The sequence below is a fragment of the Phallusia mammillata genome, chromosome 2, assembly GCF_965637545.1.
Source record: "Phallusia mammillata chromosome 2, kaPhaMamm4.hap1.1, whole genome shotgun sequence".
Taxonomy (NCBI): domain Eukaryota; kingdom Metazoa; phylum Chordata; class Ascidiacea; order Phlebobranchia; family Ascidiidae; genus Phallusia; species Phallusia mammillata.
In genome coordinates, this window is record NC_137253.1 from 26,899,075 (window position 1) to 26,908,142 (window position 9,068).

General features: G+C 38.0%; 2 protein-coding genes across 2 annotated transcripts; both read right to left on the bottom strand.

Moving 5' to 3' along the window:
• Window positions 1-3,496, bottom strand: LOC145214312 (linear primary-alkylsulfatase-like). Its single transcript, XM_080082814.1, has 5 exons — window positions 3,271-3,496; window positions 2,884-3,009; window positions 2,203-2,298; window positions 1,739-1,912; window positions 1-1,452 (listed from the first exon to the last, which is right to left on the bottom strand). The coding sequence occupies exons 1-5, from the start codon at window positions 3,494-3,496 to the stop codon at window positions 263-265; spliced, it is 1,812 nt and encodes a 603-aa protein (XP_079938940.1). The 3' UTR covers window positions 1-262.
• A 1,110-nt stretch (window positions 3,497-4,606) lies between these two features.
• On the bottom strand, window positions 4,607-7,771 carry LOC145214600 (ferric reductase 1-like). The gene is made up of 5 exons (XM_080083161.1): window positions 7,632-7,771; window positions 7,014-7,193; window positions 6,682-6,792; window positions 5,640-5,889; window positions 4,607-5,295 (listed from the first exon to the last, which is right to left on the bottom strand). The coding sequence occupies exons 1-5, from the start codon at window positions 7,701-7,703 to the stop codon at window positions 5,198-5,200; spliced, it is 711 nt and encodes a 236-aa protein (XP_079939287.1). The 5' UTR covers window positions 7,704-7,771; the 3' UTR covers window positions 4,607-5,197.
• Between the last annotated feature and the right edge of the window lie 1,297 nt (window positions 7,772-9,068).

Below are 9,068 nucleotides of genomic sequence, written 5' to 3' on the forward strand. Positions count from 1 at the left end.
TTTGCGTAGTAAATTCTTAAAAACATAAATGTCGACAACACACACCGATTTAACAATTGCACATAACGAATCACGATACATAGTACAATTAGTTTTCATCACGTCGTGTAAGCCGGGAATTAGTTCATCGTATCTGTGATTGCTTTCAAACTCATCATACTTGGATTTGAAATGTAAACACAAAATCGTTACTCGAAACTCAACGAAACAACAGCAAACCAGAAAAAAAGACACAAAGGAAATTAAAAACCACAACATTAGATTAATTCATTGTATCGGTGATGGCTTTAAAACTCATCATACTTCCATCAACTACCATATCCCCAGACATGTAAGCCGACATTCCACCTCGCTCCTTGCTCGATAAGTCACGCCATACTTGTGACGTCATTGTCAGCTTGACGTCATACATTTCAGGAAGGCGAGCGTTATCGTCAATGTATTCAATCACGCAATTACGAAGTAAGAATCCGTAGGTTTTGTTCAAGTCGGTGAAATATAAAATAGCTGTGATCTTTTTGTATGAGTCGCATTTTTCGGGATTTACTCTCCTGGTGAAAAGAGTCAACAAGTCGGTAATTTCCATCTTATTGATTGTCACCTTTCTCGCGTTGCCAAGTTCAAATGGAGTAAAGCTTCCGTCAAGTTCTGCGGCACACGACAGGTAGTAGTTTTTGGCGGTGATGCTCTCAGAGTAACGAGCCATCATTCCCAGTGCGTTTATCTTTGCCTCCTTTGCCCGTTCATGCTCACTATTGCCCTCTGCCGAGGCCACCAGTGCCGAGCTGGCAAGCTCCAGAGCCCATTGACTTTCCACAAATAAAACCTGTCCTGATTCACGAAAATGATCCGTTGATTTTTTCAAGTTGCGCTCAGCTACCTGAATCATCGCATCCACGCCTCCAGTGGAGGTTTTCATGTCTTCTTCTAACAACTCCTTCATTTTTGCTGCCTTCTCTTTTATTGTAAGCGGATTAAGTTCCTCAACTTCTCCACTAAACCATCCAGTGTAGTTTGCATAAACGGCCCGCACAGTCCATTCCACTGTTCCGTAGAAACCTCTTAAATGTGGCAGATCGACGAGTGATGGCGGCAGTTTAACTTTCCGCACGATGTCGCTCACGTGCAATCCCTCGTTGGTCAGTCGGACAGTCTGATCGTGGACAAACTGAATTCCATCCCGGTAAGTGGTAAGAAATTCGAAAACTTTGTCTTTTCCACTGAGATGAGGCATATGTGCTGGAACCAAAAATTCCGGACGAAGATAGCGAATCTTGTCAATGCTGGTGAACCAGTTCACAGAGCTACGAGGAAAATCCCCTCTTACTGGGGCGATGTTGGGAAAGGCCATGTAGATTATGTCGGCTGGAAGCAGAACTTTTTTGTCGGGAAGCCAAACCGATATTTGGTCGCTTGTTTCGCCAGGAATGTGGATCAACTTTATTCTTACCCCTTAAGAAACATACTGCTAGAATTAACGAATAGGTGGTCTTAAAAGTCGAAATATGGCTACATGATTGCTGCAGTAAGAAAAAGATAATTTTAAAACTTTCAACGGACTTAGACCATCAGACACTAAATCAAAACGCTATATTTTAATGTTAAAAAGTCTACGGCTTTGGCAGCTATACTGTCTTTGAGGCACTGTGGTACGATTTTAGAAATCTTTAACTAAACTCATGACAAATATTTGAATAGGCAGCACCGATTTTCATTAGCAATTAAATTTGTTTCGAACCTGATATGGTAGCTTCAAGAACATCGTCAACAATATGGGTAGGATGCAGTACAACAAATGACGGGTTCTCGTTCAATTTCGTCATGGGAGTGACAATAGAACTGACCTCTCTTCTTTTAAGCCCCAACCCGAATTGCCGAACTAACCGTGGAAATGCAGCTTGTGATGTTATCACTGAAAATAATGTCAAATACATTTTGTATGTACTATCATACGAATAGAGTGAGTTGATAGAAATGCAGTGGCCCTAACCACAAAAATAGTTCACGATGGTTAGCAAACAAGGAAACAGCATTCGACAAAAAACGAAACGAATTGTAATTCAGAATTCGTGATAAAAAAGGCAAAACATAACTTACCAATCGCATTTTGGGTGTTGATTTTACTGACAAGTAATCAAATCCTGTTTTAAAAGTTGGCTGATTTAACAAATTGAGATTAAGCAAGAGTTGTAGGCGACTTACATGATTTTGACACTTCCACAGCTGATTCTCTATGCGCGTATACGTCCACTGGGTGTCCGGTGTCATTCAACAACCAATCAAGTCCACGGATGTGATCTATAAAATTTGGATCATACTGTTCACAAAATACCGACATATTGTCTTGTCTATTACTGCAAAGCTATTCTTGTTTCCTTTGGAAAAATTAACTAGTTTTGTAAACGTCCATCTTCCTCGCACCCTTTTTAACAGTTACTTCGATTCCGTGTACTCTTGTCATTGATGTAATAAATAAATGACGTTTTACAGATATAAAATACAAACTTTAAGCATGATAAAGGGCAAAGTGAAATGATACTTTCTAAGAGAACGCAACTCTTTGATATGGTGGCACATATGTTATTATACACATACTTCAAATTATTTACAGTTGTCTAACTTTTTTGAATCCCTATATACCTCTCGGTACCCATTGCCCCTTTGACTGTTGTGGAGCACGCTGGGGTTCACACCCACTTTCAACAGAACAGGTTTAGTTTTTTATCAAGCAGGCCAAAGCAATTTGAGCAAGCAATTGGAACGGATAGCAAAAACGGAAGTCAGACTAGCAAGCATTAATTAAAATTAGCTTTTTTTACCGTGTGCAGTTGATTTTTGTCAGGAAACATGAGGTATTGAGCAACTTTTTTTTCGTTGGCGTACCTGGGTGAAAATGAGTAAGAATAATTGCCTTCAACGGCTTATCGGTGATTTTTCGAAACTCTTTCATCGCTTCTTCAATCGCGCTGGGTGTTTCAGTTGTGTCCACAATGATTATTCCATCGTCACCTGATACAACAATAAGTCACTTTCAAAAACAACTGCCTTCCACCATAGGCTATTCAAGATTAGATTGAAGCTTCGACCAAGGCTATTCAAAATTAGGTTGGTTTAGCAGGCTGAGTTTTGACAAGCACACTCGCTAGATGCAAATTAGTGACATTCTTGATAATAATCAACGACCAATGCCATAGTTGGTACATATATATTTTGAAGAAATGGCAACTTTTAATATTTACAGGTATAAGTATAACTGTTTTGTTTACTCGCCTTCGATCATTACGACGTTGGCCAATCCGTAGTACATTGCCACATGTACGCCGTCAGTCACCTTCTTAAGTGTTTTGTTAAATCGGTCTTTGTTTTCGGCCGGCAAAATGTCTTCCCAATCTGAAAGAATGGACCGGCGATCGGCATTAGATTTGTCGGCAACAAAGTACCTGTAGCAAAACGCCACAAACAGTGACGCTACGGTAAAGTACAGCAGTTTTGACATTTTTAGATTCTGCAAAGTAAATGGTTTTCAACAGGCATAGTTTATAATGGGATGCAGTTTTTGTTTTGCAACTAAATTGGCACCCTGCTGGTGATTAATTAGTTCCGCTAGCTGCTACACTAACACATTGTTTTTTCATCATGATTCAGCGTCTAAATTCGCTAAAACCGCTCAACTAGTTGTTTACAAACAACAAATTAGTCTTTTACAAAAAACAAACCAATGCTGTTGCTAGGATAAATGCATTTAGTCAAGCATAACATTCCAAAACCTGCCCAGACAGCAGTCACACGTTGGCAATTTTGTACTTGAGCTTTCTGCAACATGCGAAGTCTAATGCTAACTTAATGTTTACTGGCATCAAACATGTCGTTAACGCCACGATTTCCTGTAAACGTAACCTCTCTCTCCGCCTTTATTACTTGTTATACTATACACACGTTTTTTTGACATGGTAGCTTCTGCCAAACGTACACAAAATCAGTCTTTTAGCAAGTCTAATTCAATGTTGTTGTTTGGAAACCTGACTTTTCAGCATCGTTTTTGTGTAGAATGTAAGTTTTTCACAAATCTACACTTGGTCGCAAAGCTAAAAAACAATTTGGAAACTCTCCTTTGCCACAACTTACTATTAACCTTGTTCATTTTCCGCCATTCATCAAAAATTTGACGATATGACCGTACAGAAACATGTCCTAGTGACTAGTTAAAGATAATAGCTGACAGTTGTTTGCCAAGCAGTGCAGTCGTAAGTTGTGTCATGTTTGCTCTTTAACGCGAACTTACTAGGTGTAAAGGTCAGTATTGAAGTTTTGAAACTAAGTGCCAATCGTTTTTTTTTTATTAAAAGCATTTTGATCATCAATGAAGTTATTTTCGAAAGGAATGTGAGTTGATTGTTACTACCTTTATTTATTGTTTACGTAAGTTTACAAGCAATTCTGCAGTCGAACCGGAACTGACACGCTTGACTAAACCGGAAACGTGACCTGTTAGGCGCCGGTAAAAGAGATGTGTGGCAAAAATTCGACGATGTGCATCGGTTTATGTAATGTATTTTGGGAGCGAAAAGACGCACCAGCCAATAGAAAAAATTATGTGAAGAAATCAGGAAAACACCAAACAGCAACTACGGTAAAAAACGAATTAAAGGCTATGATTTATCCAAAATATACGGTTTAACAATTAGGACATAGCGTTGGAATTGAAATTAGGGTAAAGCACTAACGTAAGAACTCGCAGTAGCCAGGTTTGGGAATTTCCGATAGGTGGCGCAACGGAGTATCGGCGTTTACGGTGACAATAATTGCTGAGTCAGCAATTTGCTGGTAGCAGTTTGTAACTTGCTGAGCAATTATTGTCACCGTAAATGCCTATGCTCAGTTGCACCACGTATCGTTTATTCTCAAACCTGGCTACAGTGAGTTCTTACGTCAGTTGCTCTTCCTGAAATTAGAGCACATGAAAACGAAAATGGTGCTTTTTGTGTCAAAAACAAGTCAATTATCACTGTCTTGTGGACAAATGATCACTATAGATAAAGCAATACATGTAAAGGTGCAGTAACGCTCATTACAAGATTAGTTATACAGCCTATAATAAGCGAAAGTTAGTAGATTCGCTTGCGTTTCATTTGTGCATCAACACAAGCTGAAAATGTAATGTTTAATCAGTATATTTTTGATAAATGACGGTTCATTCTCAAAACATGGAAAAGATGAGTGCAGCGAAAATGTACACCACATTGGATGAGAGGAAGGCTGCCGAGCACGTCGTTGTTGTTGCTGGTGCCATAGTTGCTAAAAAGACAAAAATTACCCTTTATCAATATTTAAGAGCAAAAACAATACAGCAAGGTTTGTAAAAGTGGATAATTTTAAAGAAAAAAGATTTTACTCTCATAAATGTAAAGTAGTGTGTTAAAGACATTTACGAGGGCAAATTTTTACGGTGGAAAACCAGAGAAGGTTTATAACAGTGGATATTTTTAAAGAAAAAAAATTTACACACATAAATGTAAAAGTAGTGTGTTAAAGATATTGATGGGGGCAAATTGTTAAGGTGGAAAACCAGATAAAAAGAAAATGCGAACCTTTACATTACAGTGATACCGGTAAAAAAATAAGATTTGATTGCAACTTACTTCCCGACAAATATCCTGTGTTGTCTACTAGGCTGAACATGCCATTGGTATTGGTCCTAGCAGTATTAGGGTGCCTCATTAACATTCCATCTGCTCCAACTTCTCCTTCGGCATACAAGAGGTTATATGCCGTATCACTGACGTTCCATGTCGTAACTATTCCGCTGACATTCTTGTCGACGCTGATTGGCCTATAGAAAGAGCACGTGATCATCCCGTCGGCAATGCTGGTACTGACATTTGCTACGAGCTGTAGATGAACAAATAGTTTTTGTATTTCTTATAGTTGCATATTGGTTATTACAGATTTGTGGTTTCTGGTATTTTTTTCAACTAAATCAGTGGTTCTTAACCGGTGGGAAATTTCCCACTAGTGGGAAATTTCATGTTTTCGGAGGGAAATTATGTAAGCTTGAAAAGAGCAAACTCGCGCTCGAGGGTCGAATCCGGCTTTGAATTAACCATTGAAAGTTACTTTACTAAAAATTTTCTGCAACAACATGTAAGATTAATTTTACTAAGGTTTACAAGACACATACAAATCCAAAGGCCGGGTGTTACATCACAGACAAGACTAAAACCATCAATGACTTTGCTATTGTGCGCGAATAAAAGCCTTTCCTTTGTTCATTGTGATGCAATAAACGAATAATGCAAGCAGAGCACACTCTTCAGTATTCCAAATAATTTAATCTCTCACAGAAGCACTATTTAAACTCAAAAAGATTGCAGTATACCTTTGGAGTTCCAGACCAAATCGCTCCACAAAATTATTTTATTTAAAAAATATTTTTTTGTTAACGTAGGGCACAAAACATGATTTTAAAAAAAAACAAAGGGGGAAATTCGAAGTTGGTGATTGACGTTAGTGGGAAACCACACCAAAAAGGTTAAGAACCACTGAACTAAATGCTATTTCAAAGGAATCACTTAACTCAAAATCATCTACAACAATTAAAACGGGGTATAAATTGATGATAAATGTATGCATGTTTGATAAAGGTTCCAAATTTAAATTGTAATAAAAAAAAACTTTTTTTACCAGCTCTACGGTTGTAGGTCTGCCACGTTGAGTAATATACGCAGAGGTAACGGTGATATTCGTTGAATTTGGGGCAGTCCTTGAGCAAAAGTAACAATCGTCTGCCGTACCCTGCAAACAGTTTCTGTTGTTAAGAAAATGGCAAACACTGAAAATAAAGTTGTAAAATCATTTTAGACCTTTTAAACAAAACCACCCAACGTATCAAATTATCTTGACTTGTAGCCATTAGCAATCGCAATTTTTCGTGCTTTGTCCAACCACAGTATTTCAACTTTTTTGTCCTTTTATGATACATTTCTGCTAACCGGTGTATAAAAAATGTCGCTTACCATAAGTTGGTCCAAAGAGATGGCTACTGCAACGTAACCAGTATCAGAGCCAGTCAGAGTGAAATTAAGCATCATATTGCCGTTCATCATAACGGGTTCCCACTCAACAGTTGCATTCAAACTCGTTGTCCAAACACCTCCACCATGCAACCGTGCTTCGATATCATCCACAGCAGTGTTCTGCAAAAAATGCGTAAGAAAAGCGTATAAGTGGCCAACCTGAAGCCAATGGTTTAAATGAGAAATTTTAGATTGAACAAACCAGACACATTACATTAAATGTTTACTGTCTATTTTCAAAACATTATGAACCAAATATGAAGTAAAGAGGTTTTTAATCTTTTGCTTAATGTTGCTATAAAACAGGGGTCGGCAACCTTTTTTCTACTGCGGACCGTTTTTGAAACCGAAATTTTATCGCGGACCGGCCTTCAAAAAACTACAAATATTTAACAATAAAAACGCATTAAAATTATACGGCCCGGGAACGAACTCGTCGCTAACTGATTCCGGGCTGCGGCCCAGGGGTTGCAGGCCACTGCTATAAAGGAAAGTTTGCTTAACAATGACCTTTAGCTTTTCACACAACGATATGCAGATATATTAGTAATATCTTACCTGGGCCTGTGTTGATTTAATGAAGCAACAGAGGACAACGGCCAAGAAAGATACTTTCATTGCGTTATTCATGTTTCACGGCTTTTTAATAAATCAGGTAAACGGTGAAACTTGAAATAGAGTTGTTGGGTATATTTGGAGTTCACTATATGACAAAAAAACGCTGAATTCAGATGCAACAAATACCGAACAAATGCTTTAAAAAACATATTACAAAAAATGCAAAACATAAAGTTCTGCATTTTGTCACCAAATCGGCGTCATTTTAAGAAAGCTTAGGCATCTAAATATTCTTGGTTTCTTAAGCGCAATTCATATTTGCTACAGCATTAAAGAAACCAAAAGACTTGGGCAATTTTATAATTCCACTAAAAAAGTAAGTAACATTATAAAAAATATCGAAACGTTTGGTTAATAAAATGTCTACGTTATATTCTACATCGCTGGCAGTTTTGCTCTTAGTAAAGCTAAGTCCGTATCTTGTGTATCTAATATCGAAACAGTTATTATACTTTGCAGAAGCTGTAAGGAAAATATAAACTGCCGCTTTGCGAGTCCCAACTGCGTAATGATTCTACCCATACCAGTACAAAGGATTGCTATTCAATTACTCTTGCCTTTTTTCTTTGTTTTTCCTGAGAACTGAGCCCACGCCCAACTATTGAACCGCTCAAAAAGTGATAAGCTTGATCAATCATGCAAGCTTTTGGCTGTCTCATTGCAATTCCAGGATTGAAAATTTTCTAAGTTTAACGCAATTGAACTCATTTCTGGGTTTCAAGCTGTTTTCATTGGAGTTAATGACAGCTGAGTTAATGACAACTATAGTTGTTCTGTTTGAAAATAAATACTAACTGCAACGTGACGAAATAATTTTAAGCAAACGATTAAATTATACCCAACTTTAAACTTTATGTATTAGTACAGATTGCAAAACATAACCACTATTGTCCGTGCTTGCCTTTTTCGGTTTTAATCAAAATTCCAACAGGTTTAGAACCCAGCAGCAAAGCAGAACGGTTCCCTTGGTAACTGAGCCGCTTGGTAAAACACCATAGTGATCATAAACTGGAATCTTTCCCGTTCAAAAAATATTACACACACCTTTTTGTTTGGAGTTGGAATTGCGGATATGGTGTATCCGTTTCAACAGTAGTAAACCGGTGTTGAAAAAAAAAGCAGAATGTAAAACATGTAATTCGATTCTATCCATTTCCTAATGTAACGCATGGGGAACCAGTAAGGCAGCAGTTTCCTCCTTAGCGCAAGCCTGGCATGAAAAAACCCAACTGGAATTCTAGGCAAAATACCTTCGTTGGTGAAAAATGCTGTCATCAGCCGTTTTACCTGAAAACGGCCGGACTAAAAAAGTTTACCCCAAAACACTACTTTGCGGTTGCTTCACGCTTGATCTGTCTTTCCGCGTGCCTAAGCATC

Bases quoted from the DNA above. Each gene is read 5' to 3' on its own strand.
- LOC145214600 (XM_080083161.1), bottom strand. From the start codon at position 7,703: ATGAATAACGCAATGAAAGTATCTTTCTTGGCCGTTGTCCTCTGTTGC. The intron at 5,890-6,681 runs GTAAAAAAAGTT...GTTCATCTACAG, and splicing joins GACCTACAACCGTAGAGCTG to CTCGTAGCAAATGTCAGTAC. The intron at 5,296-5,639 runs GTAAGTTGCAAT...TTGTCTTTTTAG, and splicing joins CACAGGATATTTGTCGGGAA to CAACTATGGCACCAGCAACA.
- LOC145214312 (XM_080082814.1), bottom strand. From the start codon at position 3,496: ATGTCAAAACTGCTGTACTTTACCGTAGCGTCACTGTTTGTGGCGTTT. The intron at 1,913-2,202 runs GTAAGTCGCCTA...CATTATTTTCAG, and splicing joins TGTGGAAGTGTCAAAATCAT to TGATAACATCACAAGCTGCA. The intron at 1,453-1,738 runs GTTCGAAACAAA...ATGTTTCTTAAG, and splicing joins TCTTGAAGCTACCATATCAG to GGGTAAGAATAAAGTTGATC.